Source organism: Amphiura filiformis, chromosome 18 (genome assembly GCF_039555335.1).
Source record: "Amphiura filiformis chromosome 18, Afil_fr2py, whole genome shotgun sequence".
NCBI classification, from domain to species: domain Eukaryota; kingdom Metazoa; phylum Echinodermata; class Ophiuroidea; order Amphilepidida; family Amphiuridae; genus Amphiura; species Amphiura filiformis.
Window position 1 is genome coordinate 45,359,496 of NC_092645.1, and position 26,317 is coordinate 45,385,812.

At 37.3% G+C, this 26,317-nt stretch overlaps 1 protein-coding gene across 2 annotated transcripts; it reads left to right on the forward strand.

Moving 5' to 3' along the window:
* Positions 1-894: 894 nt before the first annotated feature.
* On the forward strand, positions 895-25,757 carry LOC140138724 (sialidase-3-like). 2 transcript variants are annotated; one of them, XM_072160480.1, is made up of 10 exons: positions 895-947; positions 7,311-7,587; positions 8,020-8,059; positions 9,425-9,595; positions 10,782-10,917; positions 11,447-11,540; positions 14,532-14,618; positions 18,605-18,738; positions 23,218-23,463; positions 24,391-25,757. In XM_072160480.1, exons 2-10 carry the CDS (start codon positions 7,410-7,412, stop codon positions 24,784-24,786), a joined length of 1,482 nt encoding a protein of 493 aa, XP_072016581.1. In that variant the 5' UTR covers positions 895-947; positions 7,311-7,409; the 3' UTR covers positions 24,787-25,757. The 2 variants fall into 2 exon arrangements, with proteins under 2 accessions (XP_072016581.1, XP_072016580.1); XM_072160479.1 differs by lacking the exon at positions 18,605-18,738 and adding an exon at positions 18,787-18,920 and having other exon boundaries at positions 24,391-25,756.
* The last annotated feature ends 560 nt before the right edge of the window (positions 25,758-26,317 follow it).

Consider the following 26,317-nt stretch of genomic DNA (forward strand, 5'->3'; position numbering starts at 1 on the left):
CACCCCTTATGAAAATAGTCTCAAATTGTTCATCTTCTATAAACAATTTAAAAAAAACCCAGAATAGTTTGCTATAGCCAGTATGAATTGTTATACCATGGTAAGGTTCTGTGCAATAACTATGAGCCCTGGTGGGAGGGAATTTTTTGGCAAGCCAGAAGGGGAAGGGGGGGAGCAAGCAATCAGGCCATCCAAGAGGGATGGGGGGGGGGGGATTTTTGGCACACATTCATGCCTTTAAAAAGGCCTAGGCCTATATAAAGACCTTTTTTTTTTTTTTAGGTTTTCAAATTGGGATCCCAAAAATTTGGCATAGGCCTATGTGCAAAGGGGGGGGGAGATTGGCAGGCCAAGAGGGAGGGGCTGAGACAAGCGATTTTTGGCAGGCCGAGCCTAGGGAGGGCAAGCAATTCTTACAAAGGTTAATGCTTATTGACATTTTTTGCTGTTAGGAAACATACAAATCACTCTGTGCGTGATGTAGGCCTATGTGGCTCAGTGTGGATGAGTTCCGGTAAAACTTTTTAGTTTTAGGTATTTTAGGCCTTTCTGTGGAGGTTGGAGGCCTATTAAAGAGAAGCATGACTCTTATGAACTTGGATGATCACCCAAAAAGATACAAAACACAATTTTTGAATAAAGTAGGCCTTCGGATTAAATAATGGGCAGAGGCAGATTTCCAGGGTAGAGACACGCGTACATTGAAACATATATTAAATTTTCATTGATTTGCAATCGATTGATAGTATTTTTATAGTCAATTTGTTGCCGAAAAGTTTTAAATCGCGGAAAGGAAAGGCGAGTTTTCACGTGTGTTTCAATGGAACGCTGAATTGGTGGTGTGCGCCCTTACGGGCAGCTCGTAGGTTATACAGCGCATGCGTATAACGTATTGTGTAAAATTGCAGAATAGTTTTGCAAGCAACAACATGAAAGACAAGGACAAGGTAAGGGTTTAAAGCTTATGTGGAAAACATTTCTTCTTTTTCTTGTTCTTGCAGTTTAACTTTAAATTAATTTGGCCAACATTCCAGTGCAATCAAGCGGTCAGGGGTTGTGCGTATGCTGAGTGATGGTATATTAATTTTTTCATGTCATGTGTTTTGTTGTACTGTAGTCATCAAGACATCATCATCATGTAGGTATGCTATGTGAATTAAAATTTGTCATCAAACAGCATCATTTTACATATCAAATTAAAGCCCTTGAGTAAAGAAAGCCAAAACTGAAAACATTTTTGTCATAGCACTTTCCGTAACAAAGTTACATCTTGTCAAAGAAAGATTGACTTTCATCAAAAAGATTCTGCTAGCAAAATTCCCCAAAACAGCATTTATGGGTGTTTCTAGATCTTAGTCTCATGGCGATAGCAGCTTTTTTAATGGAACTGCTATCAAAATCCTCTAAAATTCCATGTATGCGACTTGATTATCCCCACAAAAATCATTTGGGTCAAGTGAAGTATAGAAAACATATTTATGTAGGTTTCCTTCACCGACCTGTTCTCGAAAAAAAATCAAATTTCTATGCATGTAAATATGCATTGTGTTTGGGCCCCGGTCTAGGCAAATTTCGCTGACTAGCAAATGTGTTAACTAAGGTTTGCCTGGGATACCTACATCATGGTCATAGACTCAATAATATACCAAAAAATATGTAGCTAGTAAACTAAAACTATTTAAAGCTTCGTAAAGGCCTTAAAAATAACATAATATCGTCCGGACTTTATCGGTGAGGGAGGTCCTTATTATTTGTTATTGTGTTATTTTTTTACCATTCATTTCTGTGTAAAATTGAAATTGCAAAGTGTTTGTCATGCATGTCAACACTTGCTCGAGAAACACTAGCCACGAATTTGCTCATGGATGCCCTCGCATTGCGTGTTAGAGATATGCTTGAACAAGTCAACACCAGTCATAGCATCATATTTCGAGGCGCGGAAAGACACCAAATTGGTGTCGTATAACCTTTGACATTCTATTGCATGATTGTGGCGAGTGACATGGTCTTTCAATTCACGCCGAGTGTCCTTGACAGGCGTGACTATGCTTCAGTGGTCATGAAAGAATTCAAAAGATAACCTCTGCCCCAATAATCCCGAGCTATTGTCTGAAACTGCTCCTCGGAAGATGTATCATAAGTTCCGCAGTCTATGTCAACACATCACAATCATATGGGAAAGTTTAGTGCATTTGCTCAGCGATTGTAAGTAGGCCTGGCATTTTTTTAAATTTTTTTTTTTTAAGTTTTTTATTTTTTCGGTTTTGTAGTGTCCCTGGACCTAGACCTAAATGCCAGGATCATTCATGGTTGACCTTAAAATAAAAAATAAAAAATAAAAATTCAAGATATTTTGTATTTTTAATATGAAAATCGATACTTTGTATTCATGTCATACTCTATTAATGATTTCAAAATGCATTCAAATTCAATGCATTTTGAAATCATTAATAGACTATGAAATTTTTTTTTTTTTTAGGTCAACCATGAATGATCCTAGCATTTGGGTCTAGGTCCAGGGAAACTACAAAACCGAAAAAATAAAAAACTTTTTTTTTTTTTTTTTAAATTTCGGGTACCCGGGGAGGGTATTTCCAACCCGGGTAATGTAATCTCTGGCGGGTACCCGTTTACCCGACCGAAAATGCCAGCCTTAATTGTAAGGCCAAGTAACAAAAATAACATGTATATCATCCCCGCCCTCACTGATTGGAGATTTTCAAATATTTTTGTTATTTTTCCTATTTGCTCCCTGTTGTTGTGATGAAAAGACATGTGGCCACGCGTTTTAAGTTGGGCCCATTTCGTGTGACACACTTTAAGTTTGCGCAAATCGCGTGTATTTTCGTTTCAATGGCTATAACTTTTTCAAACTATGCATTAACCCCACAAAGTATACATTTTCTGGAAGCAAATTGCCTGAGGAGTTCAAAAATGCACTTAAAATTAACATAGGATGTATAAAAGGTTATGAATTTGAGAACCTCCAAAATTCATGAAAAAAAATACTATTGGAAAAAATTTTTTTGAAGAAATGCTGCATACCCTACAAGATTAATTATTGCAGATTTGAATTCCTCACAGTCAGAGCTTTCCAAGCATATATAACTTTCTATACCTCGGCAATGTTTACCATATTTTGCGAAGAAAAAGAAAAATGACCCAACAGATTTCATTTTTTTAACAGAAAATTTTACCTTGCCATGTTCTTACTGTAACTCTCCCTTGAGGACACCAGACATGTATTAAATGGTCCAATTCAATTTGATAAGGCATACAGAAGCAGCAAACCTACTAAAATAGGTATTAATACCTTGTAATAAACTGCATTATCTCGTTGTATACAAATGCGTTGACTTCAGTGAAAATTCTCCATTTTTTGTACAAATTTGCTTTACAGAAGAGTTATACTAACTACGTAGATACAAAACAATTCAAATCATTGCTAAAAACAAAATTTACATTTTTTGTACTGAAACGGGGGTTGTTAACAAGCAAGCAGTAATGATGGTCATGTTCATTGTCCATTGTCCAGATTTATAATGCACTTGTACACATAGGGCCCTAATGCCTTCATGGTCCTCTTTTTGTTCTCGATCTGCTTTTTGTTTTGTTGAAGACTGATACCACAATATTTTAAAACACACTTCTGTGGTACTACATGTATGGCCTCCTCTCTTCCTTAGCAAACCTTCCTTTTTCCTTTAACATAACAACCTTTGTACCTGAGTGCTATACATATTTTAATTATGACCATAATCTGACTGCATATTGTTTTCAAGAGGAACCACGCCATCTGATATGACATGAAGCAAGAAATAGGAATATAGCATCAGATGATGGTTGAATTGCAGTGACAGCTACATGTAGGTCCGAAACAATCAAACTGGTATAACCTGTGTCACATTTGAATCGGTTTCTGTTTGATCTGCAGAGTCCTCTGACACCCCCTCATCCATATCATCACTTGCATTCACTCCATCGCGACAAATAGGCCTAGTTTCTCTTGGTTTTTTTTATTTGCTCAAGTCATAACCAAGTTTGTCAGTAATATATGCAAATGCTTTTTAATTGGCTTGATTATGCTAAATATACATGTATGAGAATCTATGAATCAATTTGAGGCCTTGACTGCAAAACTATGACCGTCCTGATCAAAGTACTTGACGTACAGTCATAATTCTACCAATGCAACGTAGGCCTGTAATTTTAAAATAACTTTAATTAAGGTAATTAACACTCATTAACAAACACCCAAATGATCAAAATCTGATTAGTTTTAGTAATTAGCCACAGTTTATGAACTCAAATGCAATAAATCCTAATATGAACATGATTTAACTTAGTTACACCACAGATGCCAATTTTGCTGCGCCAGATCCTCCTGCGCCAGATCCTCCTCCACCCTGGAGCTTCATTAATTAACAAGTAATTAACAGAACATAATAATTTTTTTACATGTGTTATCACTTCTATCCTCTTGCCCTGCATGAGTGCTTTAATTTAATACCAAATTTAGCTGTATATCTTCCATAATTTAAGAGAAAATTAAATAGATGATGTCATTTGTGCTGCGCAGATGTCACAACTCCACCTATATATGGGCCCAGTTCAAAACGCATGGCCATGTTCATAAGTTCTTGGTTATCATTTATAAACACATTGCAAACACTTTCTTCAAGCTAGGGGTAGGGCTTTGGGGAAATAACAAAAATATCTGGGGGCCTCCCCGATTTGATGATGTGTTGACAAACACTTTGCAAAATTTTACACAGAAATGAATAGTAAAAAAATAACACAATAACAAATAACAAGGACCTCCCTCACCGATTTTTGAAAAAGTCCGGACGATATACATGTTATTTTTCTTACTTGGCTAATGCATGCCGCTTAACCACGGGAAATCTAGTACCGGTACAAGGAACTTATACAATGTCCTCATTCACAAACTGATACTATCTGTCCATCGTATAAGACTACCGTACAGCAGCGTGTTGAAGGAATATTACACAGTCAAGAATAGGCTCAGCTCCGTCACCCGCTGTTTCGGATCCTCAGTCACAGTCTCCCAAAACATCAAAAGCGACGTTGCATACATACTACTTAAGACTGTCCTTTTTCACATAACGCAGACAAAGTAGGGCCAAGTTGCCTAGAAATGGTCAAATTTTGGCATGAAATATCTCTGTGTAATCCTATGCAAGTCCCACATCACATCAAAATCGGCGATCATGTTTTTGTACTGAAGTTAGGCTAGGCTGGTTCCCACCAGCGTCATGCACGTGACGTGACATAGCTAAAATAATCGACCGGAAATCGGGGATCATTTTACGTCAACAATTTCAAAATACGCAATGACAGTAAACTTAATGGCGAGCGGTCCGAATTTTGAGCCATACAAGTTTACGTGGTGAACTACGGGAAATCATGGGTGAATTCACTCTCTGCTGTTCTATCTACCCGCATGCTGCTCATGTCTTGATCAAATTTACACCAACACGCCCGGAATTGGCATGTTAAAAGTATCTTTATCAATAAAAACCTCACTTTAAAATTTTTTAAAAAAAACAGGGTATCTTTTTAACTTTAGTTTAAAACTTATTATTTCGCTCAAAATTCCGTGCCGTCAATAGAAAATGAGTTAATTTTTCACTTTTTTCGAAGGGGTACTACACCCATTGATTTTTTTTGCATTTTGTGAAGAAATTACAAAAAAATTGGGCAAAGTGGTATGCAAAATGAAGGGGCAAATCTTCTCGTTTTATTGGTGGCATCGGTATCAATGCTTTTGAAGATAGAAGCCAAAAGGAGGTACATCAGTGATGATTTAAATTCACTTCATTTTGGAAAGCTTACTATCAACAGATTTCGTTAAAATTTTGGATATGTGTTGCTAACACATTAGGGAAATAATGTTGATATGTAAAATGGGAATAAGTGGTCCCTGATTTCTTTTATGACTCCATGAACTTGGTGCTCCACAACTATCAAAAAACGAACCGGTTAAAATGCTTCTATTTTCAATGTCGAGCTATATTTTGTATTTTGAACTTGCGACACTGTGTCACTGAAACTTAATTAAGCCATAGGTAGCAGGTTACCACAACCACACTACAGCAATGTTGAAAAAGATTGTATTTTTTGTCACCTATACCACCATATTAGGTACTTTTCTGTAAGCTTCATTTTTGTGATTTTGGTAACTATTTTATATTTATTTGCCCAATCCATCTCAACTAGGCAATCTAAATTGTACTCACCATTTACATCCCAAGGTATAGTATATCCACCTCACACATTTCCATTATATATCCAGTAACAGACAAAATATCAAAATTGATGCCTCATTATGACATGTATGATATCACAGACTATCACATGTATTCCAAATTGATGCCTGAATTTGACCTGAACCAATTGACCTATAACCTGACCTTTGATGACCTTATAGCCTTTTTTAATCTCTTTTCCTAACAACATATTATAGAAGATACATACATGGTGTAGTATTAAATTGTCTATGTGGAAGAGATTAGGCCTATTTAATTTATTCAGTGTTATAATCAGTGAGTACATTTCTATAGATAGTATAACAAAGGATTTAATGTATTCTATTCATGTATTCTACTTGGACATGTTCAATAGAATAAATTATGGTTTGTTATGAAACACACATCTCAGTTACCAGGATACAGTAAACAAAAAATATATATAGGGCTAAAATGATTTTCTAAAATGGTTTAAAACCACTTTGTATGTAGAGATATTTTATAAGTTCAGAACATGAGATGATGAACATATAAATATACTTCATAAATTTGCAACAAAAAAAAGAAGATGGGTACTGATGAAAATCAGGGTATTATATCGCCTTAAATGTAACAGCCAATTAAAGTGACGGAACTTTTTCTAAGAACACGGCTGGTTTGTAAATTGCCCTGCTTGAGCTAAGGATTCTTGTGATATAAAACTTGTTTTGATTGGATAAGGGGAACAGGGTGACATTTTGCCCTAAAATACTTCCCAAAATTAAAAGGGGACAATGTAATCAGTAGCTATCAGTGAAAACTAACATTTAAATAGGAATCTATTCTTTATGCAAATCACACATTTAATATTGCTTTTTAGTACACAGCTGTTTTCGCCGAACATTTGACAAATGTTTATAGTCAAACGGGCAAGGAGCCACACACTATCTAGTCTGTCAACTCAGAAGTAAATCATGTAAAAGATATGTAACATCATGCCCACAGACAGAATTTGCATATATGAACCAGTGATGATTGATATTTTGTCCATTGAATCTGCAGTGTTACAACTGACGTATGAAAACAAGAAGAACCCCACAGACTATATATTAAAGCCTAAATTAAAAAGTAAATCTAGTACCAGTGCCCCATTTCATCATCATGCGCAGCAGAGTGCTACCCGCCATACTAAGCTGTGGAGTGTTGGCATTGATATGGCTAGCAAGTCATATGAGGACTCCAGTGAGTAGGGTATATGATGACCCATCCGGGAAAGTCAGCGATGATGTACGGGCTAGAGGTTTTAAACCGGCAACACCTGTGGAAACAGAAGCAGAGGGTAAGCATAAAATGATTTAATTTTTGTCAGGAATTGGGTATAGGGATGTGAGGCTGAGATTTCCGAAACATGCCTCCAAAATATACTGAAATTGAAGTAAAAGAGACCCATAAATATACCGGTACTCATTTTTGATTTTAACTGTTCAAAATCACATTTGCCAAATACTGGAAAATGTTTGAAAAGTTTGCTAAAAAACAATGAAGAATAATTTTCTTATTTTCTAGAGTTTTGGAGAAATATTAAAAAATATTTTCACCAGGTCAGATAAGGTCAGGTCACCCACCTTTAATTAAAATATTCTATTTTGAATTCTGTATTCATTTATTTCACAATTCAATGTCGATTAAAGTCCTTGTATTTTTTTAATTCAATAAAACATGTGAGGTTGCCAAGAGACAAGTTACATTCTTTGCACTTTTTCTATTGCAGTATTGTTTTCTCAAGATATGAATGGCTACAATACAACAAGGTAAGAAACTGAAAGTTACAATAACCATAATCATATAACCTCTAACAACTTCAAGCAACTCAAAAAAGAGTAAATTCAAGGCACCTCTTCATGTGCCCAGGCTGTTTTTGTGCAATTTTAAAATCTTAAGCTGTTCAGGTTTCATGAATAAGCAGTCTGCTGTGGGTATATTTCAGCCACAGTCCCCCAGGGTGTGCTCACATCAGCCCCAGCCTCAGTGAAGGAATGATTCTGTACATGCCCCTGTATATCTTGTCATCGATACAAATGTTCTCTAGTGATCATGACACTCTTCTGCAGCAAACTGTTGTTATAAGCAGGGACAGGCGATTTGCGCGGAAAAAAATAGCAAATTGCGCGGAACTGCGCGGAACTCTTTTCTCAGTGCAAATCATGTATCCCTGCCCATAGGAAAAAAAATGGCCAATTGCGCGGAATTGCGCGGAAAAAAAGTTCCGCGCAAAATCGCCTGTCCCTGGTTATAAGTTGCCATGTGTAGACAGTAGCGCCCAGGGCAACACCAACTAGAATTCACAGTATCAAACATTGAACTCCATCTGATAATAGTGGGACCATTCTATCTCATCTCATCCAATGAGTTGGCTGGTCACCCTCTTAGATTTTGTTTTAAATCACTTCTATCAATGCCCTATGGGTCATATGAACATATTTCAAACATTATGGCTCGTTGAATTTTGGCTTTTTTTGACGGGATATGGACCTCATTAATAATTAATTACAGAAATTTGCTTAGGCTTATTTACATTGAACATATTATAGTCTTGGTGTCTTTTGGCATCATTTCACATAGCCTAAGCAAGTTTCTGTGATTAATTATTAATGAGGTCCACCATGTTGTCAAGTGATGTCATTTTAGTATCTTATTTTTAATTTTATGAAGCCCTATTATGTAGCATGCGGTTTTTTTTTTTTGGGGGGCTTTGTATGCCAAAACGAAGGGGCAACGGAAGAAGAAGGGGTGGCAAACAAAGGGCGCTGGAAGAAGAAGGCGGCAAAAAGAATTAGTAAAGAAAAAAAGGGGGAAAATTTTGAAAAAATTGTACTATACATGAAAATGTGTTGCTTTTAGGGCGCTAGCGTGCTTATAATCCTTTCTTTTCTTTTTTGCTCTTCACTTTTTCAAACGACTGAAAAAAAACTTGGGTCAACCTTTTCGGGCTGTTGAGGAAGGGGCGGCAAAATTGAATTTCCTTCAGCCCCCCCGGCAGGAGCGGCCACGGCACGCCACTGTGTAGCCTCCCGTGTTGCTGCAACAAATTCCTTTTTATTGTGCTGGTATCTAGAGAAGTTTCAAGGGCTTGCCTATACACTATCAACATTATTTTTGTTTTCCCCTTTTTTCAGAATACCTGCACTTGTCTACCATCATGACATGTTCTTTGCCTTTGCGGAAGGCCGTAGATTAACCTTTGAGGACATTGGGGAAATGGATATTATCATGCGACGTGGGAGAAGAAAGGACTGGAAAGTTGCATGGGGACCAGTGGAAGTTATAGCAAGGCAGAGCGGGTACAGGTACAGAAAATAAAGAATTGAAATGGATATAATTATAGCAGCTGTGTAAATCTGAATTTATGCTCAAGTGCTTTGGCAAATAAATCTTTTTCTGAGTTCAAGAAAAATTAATTCTCAAGTACAGTGACATGCCATAATGTGTTTCAGGGGGACATGGGGGGGGGGGAGGGGCTGAATTTCTGATGAGGTATACCTTTGATATTTCCAGTAATGATTTGCAATAGGCAATATAAAAGCAGTAGGTACACTCTTTGCCCTCCATGAGCCACAAACCAAAAAGGTGAGCCAAGATGTACCTCATATTCTCGGGTTCTCGGGTAGAGAAATGACTAGGAAATAAGAGTCTCACACACAATCTGTATATTTGTTATGATATAGAGTTATTATTGTGCTTGGTATGCATAGAAGGTCATAGATGTTAGCTGGTCACAAGCCAAGCTCTGAATGAATCTCAACCCTGGTCTACTGCTCCTTTTATAGCTTTTCAGGCTCTGCTGCACGATTGTTTGATGGGATCATTTATTAGATTTTCAAACAAAACATCGTGTATAACCAAATTTTAGGCTTAAACAGCTAAAAGTGATATCGTGCTAATGTATACAGATGCTTTTGAGTCGTTCTCAACTTTAATTTCCCCTCTTTTACAAAATTATTCACTTTTATTGTATTTTTTAAAGCTTTTTCTGATATAAAATGTATCTATTTATGATAAAATTGGTGGCGCTATTTAGTTACTGGAAATTACCCTTTCAAGCTTTTAATACAAATAATTCCTTTTATTGTTTGATAAAATATGTTTATAAAATTTCATTGTTGCTTGTTTCACCTATTCCAGCTGTTTTAATGGCGATATTAATCACCTAAATAAAGAAATATGATTTAGGATAAATAGCGCCATCTATAGTTTGCATTTAGTTAATAATGAAGCCAATTCTATATACATCAAACAGCTGTGGCTGGGGGCCCACTAAAATGAGTCATCCCGCAAAATGATGGCCCGCAAAATAGCGGCCCGCAAAATGATGGGATTCTGCCATCCCGCCAAATAGTTGGGTTTGCACAAGAGATAGACTAGGGATAAACAACAAAATGTAGGATGATTTTGATAAACAACATGTGGGATCTCAACAATATAAGCGGTAGAAACAGTAATTATTTTTTTTACTATATTACTTTTGATGCACAGAATGATGAATCCGGTTCCAATAGTTGACACAGTAGTGGACATGATCCTACTGGTTTATAACGCACATCCATCGGATGTTAGTGAATTTAGTGAGCTTGTCGATGAAAAATTCACTACCAAGCTGATGTCTATAAAGGTAAGCCAGTTTGGAATATGTATCTCATAACAGTAATTATTATTACATATTAAGTAGGCATGGTTGGATGCACTTCCGCGTCACTCACGCACAGTCGCACACACTGGCGTGCATCGCGCAGTGCACATGTAAAATCGTCACGCTATGTCAGGCTGTGTTCATTCAATTGGAATTTCCACTGTAAGTAAGCTGCAGATGCTCGGAACTTTCAAAACTTACATTCTTATACACTTTTAATGAAATATTTTTAAGAGCATATAATGTTAATCACACAATTCTTCCAACAAATGTTTTACCGATATTTTCTTTTAAAAGATTGAGAAAACAAAACTAAATTTCTAATGAGACAAATGCGCACCACAAAACCAATGCACGAGGCAGTATAGAAACTGATAATTTAGATGAAAAGTTCAAATCCGTGGATATCTTTTCTGTGATCATAGATTCCCCCAACTCTACATAGGATGTACTCTGTTAGCCCATAAATAATATTAATAATTTGTTGTATTTTTGTTTCTCTGTACTATAGAGTTATGATTTAGGTGTAACTTGGACAAAACCACAAGATATGAATCATGAAACAATACAACTCATCAAGCCAAGGCCATCACTCTATGCTCCAGGTATAGTATAGCTTTATTGAATCATGAAACAATATAAACTCATCAAGCCAAGGCCATCACTCTATGCTCCAGGTTCAGTATAGCTTTATTGAATCAAGAAGCAATAAAATTCAACAACAACAAGCCAAGGCTATCACTGTAGGTACAGTATAGCTTTATTGAATCATGAAGCAATACAACTCATCAAGTCAAGGCCATTACTCTATGCTCCAGGTACAGTATAGCTTTATTGAATCATAAAGCAATATAACTCATCAAGCCAAGGCCATCACTCCATGCTCCAGGTACATTATAGCGTTATTGAATCATGAAGCAATACAGCTCACCAAGCCAAGGCCATCACTACATGTATATGCTCCAGGTACAGTATAGCTATATTGAATCATGAAGCATATATAACTCATCAAGCCAAGGCCATCACTCCATGCTCCAGGTACAGTATAGCGTTATTGAATCATGAAGCAATACAACTCATCAAGCCAAGGCCATCACACTATGCTCCAGGTACAGTATAGCTTTATTGAATCATGAAGCAATACAACTCATCAAGCCAAGGCCATCACTCCATGCTCCAGGTACAGTATAGCGTTATTGAATCATGAAGCAATACCACTCATCAAGCCAAGACCATCACACTATGCTCCAGGTACAGTATAGCTTTATTGAATTATGAAGCAATACAACTCATCAAACCAAGGTCATCACTCCATGCTCCAGGTACAGTTTAGCTTTATTGAATCATGAAGCAATACAACTCATCAAGCCAAGGCCATTACTCTATGCTCCAGGTACAGTATAGCTTTATTGAATCATAAAGCAATATACCTCATCAAGCCAAGGCCATCACTCCATGCTCCAGGTACATTATAGCGTTATTGAATCATGAAGCAATACAGCTCATCAAGCCAAGGCCATCACTACATGTATATGCTCCAGGTACAGTATAGCTATATTGAATCATGAAGCATATATAACTCATCAAGCCAAGGCCATCACTCTAAGCCCCAGGTACAGTATAGCGTTATTGAATTATGAAGCAATACAACTCATCAAGCCAAGACCATCACACTATGCTCCAGTTACAGTATAGGTTTATTGAATCATGAAGCAATACAACTCATCAAGCCAAGGTCACCACTCTATGCTCCAGGTACAGTATCATGAAGCAATATAACTCATCAAGCCAAGGCCATCTCTCTATGCTCCAGGTACAGTATAGCTTTATTGAATCATAAAGCAATACAGCTCACCAAGCCAAGGCCATCACTACATGTATATGCTCCAGTTACAGTATAGCTTTATTGAATCATGAAGCAATACAACTCATCAAGCCAAGGTCACCACTCTATGCTCCAGGTACAGTATCATGAAGCAATATAACTCATCAAGCCAAGGCCATCTCTCTATGCTCCAGGTACAGTATAGCTTTATTGAATCATAAAGCAATACAGCTCATCAAGCCAAGGCCATCACTTTATGCTCCAAGTGCACTTAGTGCAGTGTAGCTGATCAAATCATGAAGCTATACAACTCATCAAGCCAAGGCCATCACTCTATGCTCCAGGTACAGTGCAGCCCTGATATGCTGTTGTAATGAATACGTCAAAGCTTAGTTACTGGTTCACGGTTGATTTGCACACCTGTTAGCAACCCAATGATTTTGTGTTGAGATCATTTTGATCATGGTTGTGAACACAAATATAGCATGAACCAGGTGACCTGGCAATGACCAATTTTGACGTCATACTATGACGGTGTATATGGATAGTGTATCTTATATTTATTCCACTAACATGATACTTTGTTTTTCTATAACTTTGGTCATCTTTTTTCAATAATCCTCACATGGTAAAAGGCTGGAACTTGTAAAGACAATAAGAGGACAATACTGTCTTTGTCAAAGTATCAGGGCTGTAAACTTTTTGGAATTGCTTGGCGTGAGACAGAGGCCGACTCCAATGTTCATTTTGACCCTTGATTATTTGAGCCACGGCGCTCGAGAATGTGAAAAAGGGGGGGTAGGAACATCAAATTATTCATGACGACGCGTGAGATTTTACTAATTTTCCAGCTTTTTGCGTGAGATTTACTACCTAGACGTGAGATTATACTACCTTGGTGTGAGACCGTGAGAAAGTGACCCAATGCCTGAGACTCACGCCCAATGCGTGAGAGTTGACAGCCCTGAAGTATGTGCCATGCAATTAACTAACCTATGGCAAAAGACAATAGCATTGTTTAAAGGTACACCGGATCGATGTTTCCACGCTTAACTTATGTCTTTTCAGTCAATATAAATCCACTTTTTTCGCAAAACAGCTGATTTGACACACATGCAGCAATTTTCGTCAAATTCAATCAATTTTTGGTCAAAGAAATAGCAATACATTCATACAGTAAATTAAAGAAAAACAACATCCCAAGATGGAAAGTCTTGGTCGGATGGGCCCTATATTATTAAAGACACAGATAAAAAGAATTTATCGCGTCTGACGTCATCTGCCAATCAAATTGGAGCACGTTTGTTTACAAGTGTCGTGATGATGACTTGCTGAATGCGGATTTATAACCGGGCGCCTTATTGTTAATTTTGCACCTTCAAACATGCAAACCATCTCAAAAGTTATGTCTTTATAGTAGGAAACTTTCTTAACCGAAGGCACCATGTCCACAATGCCTAGAAAAGCTGCTTTTTGCCTTGTAAAAGTACGGAATTTTTCGCCATTTGCTGCTATTCCTTTTCTCCGATCAGCACCAGCTAGATCGGTCTTCTTTTTACGCACTGATTAACCTGTGTTAACCAATCAAAGATCGTAATTGACAGTGACATCAGACGCGATAAATTCTTTTTATCCCCGTCTCTTATTATAGAACAGTGTTTTTTGGGTTTTTTTGGTCACCTTATATGCAGCTACATTTATATTCTGAGAATGATGGGTTTTGCATAGCACATTATAAATCACTAAGGGATTTTTTCTTCTTTTGTTGTAGGTCCTGGACATGGAATTCAGATGAAATCAGGCAGACTTATAGTACCAGGAAACTTTTTTTCTGCGGTGACTGACTCCAAACAAATAGGTACATATACACACATACATAATGCATCAAGAAGGAGAATTGGGACTCATCTGACTTAAAGTGCCCTCCGAAGCACTAAGCAAGTAGAGTGAAGTGCCTTGCTCAAGGACACAAAGAGGCAGCCGAGCTCAGGCGTAGCTCGGATTCAAACCTGTGACCCTTGGATTCACAGTCCAACGCCTTAACCGCTCAGCCACGCTCCCCTCTGACTTGATGCTCAAATCAGACCCTATCATTAGTCTATCACTGATTAGATACCATGCAACACTGCATGGTCTGAAAGAGGTATCTGTTTAAGTCTCAGATTTGTCCTTGTGTTTGGTCTCATAATTAAGGGTCACTTTCAGATTCATGGGACCAAGCACGCACTTACCTGCCTCCCCTGAGCAGTGGCATAGCCAGTGGGGGCCCCCACCCCACCCCCTGCTCGTCATGGCCGTCGGTTCATGTAAGACCGTCGGTAGACGGAAGGTGTTGGATGAAAAATAATTGCGTTAAAAACAGTCTATTATTCACCCAAGGTGATAGAAATAAGGGGAGAATTATCAAACTAGAAGGCTATATATTTGTACACAAATACGGCTATACCCGCATGTTATTGGTGTGCCCAAACTTACAGTCCTTATTTGTTGAGGCCTTAAAATAAAGAAATTATTGTATGTGTAAAAAGTGAAAGTCCAAGTCACAAGCTTTAATTGAATGTAGGTTGCACTGTCGTAGCACTTAAAATAAATATATTGTAAAAAGTTCCTCCCAGGGAGTCGCTCTCTTATTCTCCATAGGGTGCTGTTGTCAGTCTCTCTTACTCACAGTGAGGCTATGCAATATGATTCAGGGGAAACTATTCCAGAGGGAGTATGTAAATTAAATGGAACAGCCATTTCAGAGGGCGTATGTAAATTAAACGGAACAGCCTTTTTTTGGCGCCATTTCAGAGGGAGTATGTAAATTAAATGGAACAGCCAATGGGTATGTAATTTAACTGGAACAGCCTTAACGCATCACGCTGGTATTTCCAATTATGATATCATACGATCTGTCTGTATAGTCCTCCGTGTGTGGGGTGGATGTGTGTGTGGGTGTTAGTAACAATATAATTCTCAGGTGCTATCTGTGTACAAATTCTGAGCCCGGAAGCTGCCTTATTTGATGAGAAACGGCCCGCCTTTGTTTTAACATTTGGGGCCCTGGGGCCCATAATATTTGACTTATGAGACCCATGTACATAATTATGTTGAAGTATAATTCTCAAGTGCTATCAGTAGACTCAAGCTGGGCACTGTAGCTGCTTTATTTACTGAGTAACGGCCGGCCCTATGTTTTAGCTTTTGGGGCCCTGGGGCCAATATTATGTGATATATGGGGCTCATATTTACATATAACAATGTAGTTCTCAGGTGCAAACTGTGTACCAACTCTGAGCCATAAAGCTGCTGTATATAATGAGAAACGGCTGGCCCTTTGTTTTAACATTTGGGGCCCTGGGGCCCAATATATATGACTTATGGGGCTCATGTACATATGTTGAAGTATGCTTCTCAAGTGCTATCAGTAGACTCAAGCTGGGCATTGTAGCTGCTTTATTTACTGAGTAACTGCCGGCCCTATGTTTTAGCTTTTGGGGCCTTGGGGCTCATATTATGTGACATATGGGGTTTATATATACATATGACAATATAATACTAAAGACCTATCTGTGTACCAAGTCTGAACCCTGTAGCTACTTTATTTGTTGAGAAACGGTCGGCCCTTTGTTTTAAAATATGGGCCCCTGGGGCCCCAGCCTTGTACATCTGGGGCCAAAATGGGCAAAAGGCACATCTTCAACTTAGGGCCCATACATATGCCACATAAGAGCCCTAGTGATCTTGTACTTTTAGAGCTAGGCTTGTCAATCTGTCGCGCCATATTTTAACATTTGGGCCCCTGGGGCCCATAATATATAACATATGGGGCTCTTGTATATTTGTAAATATAGGCTAAATATATGTAAAAAATGAGGCTGCTTCATTTGATGAGAAATGGCGTGCTTTGTATTTTCACATTTGGGCCCCTGGGGCCCGTGACCTTGACCTCTGGGGCCAAGATGGGCAAAAGGCACTTCTGACGGGGTAAGGCCCATAAGTGTACCACATATGGGCCCCAGGGCCTTTGTAGTTTTAGCGCTAGCCTTGACAGAATGATGTGTTTGATGGAGGAGGAAAAGGAGGAGGAGGAGGAGGAGGAGGAGAAGAAACCACAGGATGGGAAGATACCCTGCATGCTATTGCATGCGGGTATAAAAAATGATGAAAAATTGTACCAAAAAATTGTGTGTTTTTATGTTTGTATTGCCTTTTATCCTTTTTTTTTTTTTTTTTGCTCTTCAGTTTTTCAAACCATGCAAAAAAAATTTGGGTCAACAAATCACAACTTCCGTCGGCAAAAAATATTTCTGTCGGTACATTTACAAGTTGTGCCCCCTCGGTTCAAAAATCCTGGCTACGCCACTGCCCCTGAGCAATAAAGATATTTAATGTTGATGCTTTGTATTTGCAAAATATAATTGATAATAAATATTTAGCAAACTGCAAACAATCAATTTCATTCCATTTCATGTTATATTATGCAGAGGTGAGGTGAGTTTTTCAGATGATAACCATGTTTTGCAAATCAGTTGCATTATCATCACAGTTTTGGATTTCCGGGTTTTATTTTAAAAAGAAAAAAGAAGATAAGATTTTGCCCCGACCAAGGGCTTGCCGTCCTTCTCTCCCATATTTTCCTGTTTCTTGTTTTTTTTTAATCGAATTTGGAGAGGATGAAAGGATAAACTTCAATTTTAATTTGCAATTTAAATCATTGAACCATAATTGGTACCCATTAATTTTGATGTTTATTGGAAAGTCTGCCTCTGGCAAATGCAACATTGGACACTCTTGGAATATATGGATAGTTTATGATGTGTTATGTAATTAATCTACAAATTTTCGATCTTATGTTAAATTTTGATATGTCAGACTCGTCCATTATCAATGAAAACTGATGAAAATTGAATGAAAGCCAACCATTTGGATACAGCTTGTATTTCCAAATATGTACTTCCAAATATGTACTCAAGTACTCAAATAAAAACCAAAATGCATAGAGGAAGTAAGTTAAAACTGTTTTAATAGGAACAAAGTTATTTTTGTACCAATTTAGGTGTTCAAAAAAGCTGTATACACTATATGAATGTCAATTTGGGCAGCATTGCTCTTACCTACTCTTCTTTTCTGTCAGCGATATAGAATAAAAACTAGATAACTAAAGGACCAATCACAGGACGAGCTACCTGGAGGAATGGCGACCATTATGCTAATTAGGAGATTGTTGTTTATGTCCGTGACGTCACTTTTTGCCAAAAATTTTTGTGCCGAAAAATGACGAACAATTTCAGTTTCTTTCCATTACTGTTATATTGTGAAAAACCATATAGCTGTGGAGTTAGTCCAATATGTTAGGAAAATATTCAAACCAATGACCCCATGTTGACACTGGCTAAATAAGCTGTATTTTCACTCGTAAGGGTGACAGTCACTGTTGCAATTTCGTCATTTTATTTTTCACAGACGAAATGAGAAGATTTGACCTTTTGAGGTCATTTAGTAGATATGTTTACCAGTCGTTTTGATTTTCGTAACAACAGTTCGCCCTTTGAAAAGTGAACTTCGACGTATGTGGTGCGAAACTTTCTTGCCACCAGTTGCCCAGTTTTTTTACGGTGCTTCCCGATTCTTCTTATCGTGTGGTTGATCAGTGCATGAGCGGTAATGAAACACGGCACCAGGGCATTCGCTTAACTGCCTTGTTTCCTGTGCAAAATGTTGCCAATTCATTAGTGTTCTTCTTGCTGCCATTCAATTCAATACAAATTGAATTGAAATGAAATTAAAATTGTTCATTTTAATTGAGCCCACTCCCATTTCTCCCTACCTTACAGTGTATGTATACCTTACACTTTGCAGAGTTTACAAATGGGACATTCGTTCAATCCAATGTGATATACAGTGATGATCACGGTAACACGTGGCATCCAGGAGGCAGCCTTGGCTATAGGGAAGATACAAATGGCATTGCAATATTTAGCAGTGAAGCAACAGTAAGTTATTGCAGATATCTATCATTATGTATACCTTACACTTTGCAGAGTTTACAAACGGGACATTCAATCAAGCCAATGTGATATACAGTGATGATCACGGTAACACGTGGCATCCAGGAGGCAGCCTTGGCTACAGGGAACATACGGATGGACGTGCAATATTTAGCAATGAAGCAACAGTAAGTTATTGCGGATGGTGTTCCACTTAAAATCCATACATCCCCTATTGTAGACATGATCTTAATTAATCTTCCACACAGGAAGTTTGAATTTCAAATGGTTACCTGAATGGTGACTATAATCTACACTCCCTGTGTGGAAGATTAAGGTCATGTCTTCCATAAGGGGTGTATGGATTTCAACTGGAATAGGGATGAAAACAAGCACTGATTTAATTTCCTGAAGCTGCTTTAGCATTTCCTGAAAATGTGTATTTCCCTATACTATCTAAGCAAAATTTCCTGAAATCAGGAAATTTCCTGACAATTAACAGACCTGAGTGGAAAAGATCATTCCAGGAGGTTACTTGGGATCCCTTGCACTGTGGGTTAAAATAAGAATATGTGACACGATCTGGTCCATGGGGGCCAAAGGCGGCAAATTTGAAATTGAGATCAAGGCAAAAATATGGAGAAAAAAACCAATAAAATCCATAAGAAAATAGACATCACAAAACTTCATAACTTTAGAACAGAGAATGCTAGATCTTTGGTGTTTTCAGTATATGAAGAGCTTATTTCCAAACCGTGTTAATTCTTCCACCCACCTTCAAAATTGAGATTTTGATGAAAATGGGTAGTGAGTAACTAGGGCTATCCAGCAATGTTTGTATTTTTTACAAAATTAGTCAAGTTCAAATATTGACACACAAAGTATCAATTTTTTTCCAAAACGTGTTAAGTCCAATCCAGTTTGTTAGCAAACTGTGTTAAGTCCACGAACACTGCCCTTGTGGGCAGCTTGTAGGCAGGTAGCACGGCATAGGGCTTCCAATAGTTAATCACCCAAGTTCTGCATGATTGACAACACTGCCTTGCTTTGCGTCTTCATGCTTGTTTGGTCCTGAGACTGGTATACCTGAATTTGGTCTGAATAAAAAGTTGTTGTTGTTGTTGTTGTTGTTGTTGTTGTTGTTGTTGTTGTTGTTGTTGTTGTTGTTGTTGTTGTTGTTGTTGTTGTTGTTTTTTTTGTTTTTTATATTAGTAGGCCTAGTTTGTATGGGAATTCTTAAATATTTGATAGATACCTCCAGAAAAACATGAACAGGTTGGGAATGGGAATGGGGAGAGGTTGTGATTGTAGAATTAATGTTAGAGTAGGGATAACCATCAAAATTTCATGTTGCCCCTATTGCTACAAAAGATTGTTTTCTGGATAGAACTCATCAATAGAAGTATTTTGGTGGTTAAATTGTCAAAATCTGTCAAAAACTTTTCGAATTATGAATTTTCAAAGTTTCCCATTCTGACCGGTCATTGGAACGAAATAAAATGACAAGGTCCAAAAATATCAATTGGGAGCAAAATTGGCATAAGCATATATTTACCTTTAAATATTTCTTTATTTTAACATATATGCAAACATGAAACAAGCATATTGTGAAAGTATCAAAGGGGTTTCTTATGAAATGGCACTTTACTAGTCAATGGCATAAATTATTTTTTCAAACCGAGGCATTGAAATCATGCATTTAGCGAACATTTGCCAAAAATCATCCAAGATGGCCGATATGGCACAAACTCAAAATTGCACTAAGTCCAGGAAAACTTTTTTTTTCACAACCAAAAATGTCGATGTTTTTGGGTTTAATATGACCAATTAGTAGGTGTAGGCCTATGCAAATTAAATCTTAAGTGTCATTGAAGGTCATTGACTCATTCACAACACTTCACTCATCATGCTCATGTGTGACTTCTAACAAAAGGTGCTGGTTCCCGTAGTATTCCTCATTCAAAACAATTCAATACATGACCTTGAGTTACCTGCATGACTTTCAAGGGCTATTGTGAAACAGTTATGGTTGCACATTCAGGTATTACTTTCGAAAGTTCTAAACAAGGTATAGCCAGCAGCAAGTTGTAGATGGTATAGGCCTAAATATAAGAAAACGCTTAGGGTTGAAATCAGGTGAAAAATACATCAAATGAGCACGAAACTTCACATTTATGTTCAGAAAGGTGTCTTCTTAGCATGATTTGAAAGGAGTATGGAAATTCCAAAGGAAAGCTGGTGATTTAATTTGTAACTCGAGATCTACTTGTTCAATATTTTAACCTTTTTACAGAGGGTATGATAGAGGTATTACTGGCAACTCTGCCAAATTTCAGCTCAGTAGGCCACGTTTTTCACCTGAAATTATTGACATGAATATTTTGTGCCATTCTTGAGCAGTGCTGAACCCAGCCACTGGCAATTTAGCGCACTGTGGCGATGGACCAATTTGACTTCGCACTTACAGGAAAATGAAATAAGTTATGTTGCTGTAATTTGCAAGATAGTTACAAAATATAATTGGCATTAACTTCCCTAATTTTTACAGAAAAATATTGAACAATAAAAGAATGAGATCAATTTAGAAATGTCTGTGCAAGCAGTGCACAGTTGAGCTCCCTGCATGTCTATGGGAGTGTTCTAATCAAGTTGATGGTTCATTGGTCATCCCTAGTTAGAGGATGGTAGTAGAGTTAGTTTTTGATATTATTATTTTGTATGATTATCAAAATTCAAGGTATTATTTAAAAGTTAAAGGTATAAAAAAAACTTAGGCCTTAAAGACTTAAAAACTTACGACTGTCAATATGAGATTAGGGTGGCAGCATGGGGGAGGGGGAAATTTCGATAATGTGGTAAAACAAGTGGATATTTCAGGTCATCACTTATTGTCAGTGAAAATGACGTTAATTCAATTCTGAGAAATGCAATACAACTAAGTTTTGAATTTTGAACTATTTTAAACGCCAAATTTTGGTAAAATGGGCGGAGGAGGGGGGTTCGAGATGCAAGGTGTTTTGTGGCAAAATTGTGTTTTATTAGTAGAGAGAATAACATTTTGTATGTTTTTAATAAATTTGTTATCTTTTAAGACTAGTTTGAGAAATATATGGTTAGTTCTGTGTTACAGATACTATGTTTTGTGTCAAAATGTGTTAAGTCCATGCCAGAAATTGTGTTTTATGTTTTAAAACAAATTAATTCATTAAAAAAAATAGAAAGTCTCTAGATTTTAACTTTACATATTTTTATGCTCCTATATATGTCACCTTCACTTCAACGATGCGTTTGCGTCGTCTGCGTGGTTTACTTCGCAAGGGCAGCTTTAGTTTTAGCTTTAGATGCCCTCGCGAAGTAAACCACGCAGATGACGCAGACGCATTGTTGTTAATTGATGATGAACAACGGCGAAACATGATCGAATCCCTTTCAACAACAAAAATAAGCTAAAGATCGTCTGATTCACCCGATTATTTCATGAGGAATGGCCAGTTTAGTCATTGCAACACAAGAAGATTGATGCTTTCCTGTTGATCAAATATTTTTCGATTTATTTTAAAAAGTATTTAGGGGGAACTTAGAACTTGTGTTATGGGCTCAAACGGTCTCTTTTCTTACATAATTACTGAACGCAGTAATGTGTGATGCTATAAATTGGTCCACAGGGGTAAAACAAACAGGGCTATACATATCTTTTTACATTTTTACATTTCGTAAAATATTTTTCGACTTATTTAAAAACGTATTAGGGGGGAACTTAGAAGTTGTGTTACCTGTATCATGATTTTTTTTTTGAAAAAAGAACAGAATGTAGTAAAATTGGTTCAAAAACAAAGGTGTGCCTGCATGCTGTACCCTACAGTACACAAACCATTTTTGTATTCATTTAGCTCCAAATGTTGCAATTAAACTGGACATTATAATGAAATCCCAGTCAGGGCACAACCCAACTGAAAAAAAAGCAAGGAAATGCGCCGGCATGGGATTTGAACCCACAAACGTCCATTTATTTATTTGATTTGTTTGGGTTTTGACAACCCTGGATAACCCAAGAAAGCCTCTATTGAAGCTTATTTCCATTGGGGTCCGTTTGAACACAGGGACGGGTTGGGAACAGTCAGGGGTTAACACCCTACTCTTTTCGAAACTGGCTGCGAGATACATGTACAGGTATGGCTCTCTGTACATGGGACCGACGGCTTAACGTCCCCTCCGAAGGATGGAGTACTTTCATGATTCATTTACCCAATTCTAAATGAACCATGGGGAGAGCGGAAGTCTGAATTTAATCTACAGGTGATTGCCAATTAATTTCAGACTTTTTTTAAGTCAATATCCCAGCAAATCGCCACCGCAGGGAATCGAACCCGGGACCTCATGCAATAAAGGCAAGTACCCTAACCATTGCGCCACACTCTCCCGCTTTAGCCTTAGGTCATGCCTCGTACAATGTACTGTATATGAATATCTTTTTCCTTCTAACAGGCAGTAGAGCTTGACAATAAACTCTGTTTAAATGCAAGGACACTACATCCGGATCAGCCTCGTGTTTTGTCATTCAGTAATGACAAGGGCGCAAGTTTCGGTACACCTAAGTTGGAGTGGTCATTAGAAGAACCAGGATATTACATAAATTACACAGGATTTTGGAATAATTTTACCAACACTTTGCAGGGACCATTCTTATTCGAAGATAACATAACAACTCCAAAATCTGTTGGTGGATGTCAGGTATGTTTTAGTTAGAGCTTCCTGTGACCCAAATTTGAAACCATGTTGCTTGTTATGGAGTCCCATCGTCAGGTGTGGCTCTGACTTCTTCAAGACTGTTGATGTCAGAGACACATCTGATGAAAGCTTGATAACTTTTCCAATTCTGATAGTGTTATCATTGAGACCTTGTTGCTTGTTATTGATTCCCATCATAAGGTGTGGCTCTGACTTCTTTAACACTGATGAAGTCAGAGACGACATACCTGATGAAAACATGAAAGGATTCACTCCAAAGAGAACCATACCAATGTAAGAAACCACTGGTGGTGAAACCTATTCTCTGTATCTGGGAAACCTGTACTCTGTATCTATTGCTCCAGAGCTCCTTGTTACATTGATGCCATACACTTGAGATCGTTTCTTGTCTAACCCTCTTTTAATCTTATCTTGTCGAGCCCTCTTTTGATCTTATCTTGTCTAGCCCTCTTTTAATTTTATCTTGTCTAGCCCTCTTTTAATCTTATCTTGTCTAGCCCTCTTTTAATCTTATCTTGTCGAGCCCGCTTTTAATCTTATCTTGTCTAGCCCTCTTTAATCTTGTCTAGCCCTCTTTTAATCTTATCTTGTCTAGCACTCTATTAACATTAAATTGTCTAGTCCTCTTTTAATATTATCTTGTCTAGCCCTCTTTTGATCTTGTCTAGCCCTCTATTTGTATAGTACCTTGTCCATCACAGAGTCGGTTGTTTTCTTGTCAATTGTGATCTCATTTGACTGTCCGATATGGGCTTGTGGTATACATTGCTTGCTTCTTATTGTGTTTCTAATGTTCTGGCATTATATATCATGTATTTGTGAAGTTGCAAATTATATCACACAGATTTAGTTTATTTGAAAAAGCCTGTGCTCATTAAAATCTTATCATCCATGTTTATATTGATACAGGCCAGCATGATAGGATTTACAGCCCCACAGCCACTCTCACCATCCAACACATGGGTCGTCTTTTCTAACCCAGCATCTTTTAAAACCAGACGAAACATGGCAGTGAAGATTAGCAAAGATGGCTGCCGAACATGGAGCAAGCCATGGGTTATTCATGCAAATGCTAGTGCCTACTCAGACTTGACTTATTTTGAGACCTGGGACTCGGATGCTGGAGTCTACTCACCAAATATTGCAATTTTATACGAAGCTGGAAAAGAATTTTATTATGAATCAATTCAATTTAAAATGTTTAGTTTGGAGAGGATGTTGCAGGGGATAGCGGAATCATCACCATTTTCTTCAGGATCAAATTTCTTACGAGGACCAAAACCAAAAGTATTGCAGCACTACTAAATATTTTGAATTTTTTTGTATGTCAAGCATATCTAGGCATTAATAGCTTAGGAGATAATGCTGACAAAACTTCAGCAGGCACAAGTGATCTGGTGAAGGGGGTGATCTGGTGAAGGGGGTGACCTGGTGAAGGGGTGACCTGGTGAAGGGGGTCACCGTAGATAGCTGGTCAGGGCATTTTTACAGGACAAGCAAGTGTAGCCAACAAGCAGGCTTATTACTCTGATCAGAACCGATTGAAACTAATTTTTTGTCTTGTAGAAGTTAAAACTTCTACCATCAGTTACCAAGCACCTCCAAAATAGGTATTACATGTCATATATCAATCCACATGGACCATGCCATATTTCTCACACCCGAGAATGTGTCTAATGCACTCCTCCGTGTGGGGCTTGTGCAGTATAGACACATAAACATCTCGGTATGTGTGCATTATTTTGTACAATTTCTCTCCCAGCAAGTGATACACATTTATAACTAGAAGTAGTTAGATCTTGCACTTAATGATGGATGATCATATGAATTAAAGTCTGGGTAGGCACTTAATGGGGCATAGACAGTTAATGGAATGAATACATTAAGGGGTACGCAGGATCACTCAAAGTCAGAAATTTTAAACATTATTTTGTATCTTTAAAAGTAATGATGATAAGTACATAAAAGTATACATATTCAGAAAGGAAATGACACAAGGAATCCAACCAGCATGTCAGATTTCAGATATATAATACAAAACAATGTCTAAAATTTGCCACTTTGAGTGATCCTGCGTGCCACCTTAATACAAAGGTCATTTTGTCGTTAGATACAAAAGTTTATTTTGTCTTTAGAAATAATTGTATAAGAATCACTTTCATCGGGTACTGTGAAGCATGACATTTTGGCAGCATTTAAGTGTTTTCCTTGGGCCTTGTATCATGGCAGCTGTCATATTCTAAGGACAGGGAATAAATTCCCAGCAAACACAAAAACGTTTTAAAAAACGTTTTAAATAAGTTATATTTTGGCTTTTGGTTTAGGTAAAAATGTTTTAATAACATTAAAATGTCGGATTATATAAAGGTCATGAGTCATGACAACGTTTTAAAACGTTTTGTATGAAAACACACTACAACAATATTTTTAAATGTTTTCAAAAAATGTTATTGTAAACTATTTTTGCAAACATTTTTGCCAAATATTGTGTTTTATTTGCACCCAGCAAACACAGAAATATTCTTAAAATGTTTTTTCAAAACATTTTAATAACATTTAAATGTCGGGTTATATAAAGGTCATGAAAACGTTTTTTAAAACGTTATTGAAAATATTTTGGGCAAACATTTTTCGCAAAATATTTTTTCAACCCCAAAATAACATTTTGTTTAGAATGTTTTGTATCAAGTTTTCAAGAATGTTTTTGGAATGTTATTAAAATATTTTTATACCCTTTATATAACCCGACATTTAAACGCTTTCTGTAAAACATTTTTGTTTGCTGAGCAGTAGATTATCAAAAATGTTTTTTAAGGTTATGAAAACGTTTTATACA

Bases quoted from the DNA above. Each gene is read 5' to 3' on its own strand.
- LOC140138724 (XM_072160480.1), top strand. From the start codon at position 7,410: ATGCGCAGCAGAGTGCTACCCGCCATACTAAGCTGTGGAGTGTTGGCA. The intron at 9,596-10,781 runs GTACAGAAAATA...TTTGATGCACAG, and splicing joins GCAAGGCAGAGCGGGTACAG to AATGATGAATCCGGTTCCAA. The intron at 18,739-23,217 runs GTAAGTTATTGC...TCCTTCTAACAG, and splicing joins TATTTAGCAGTGAAGCAACA to GCAGTAGAGCTTGACAATAA.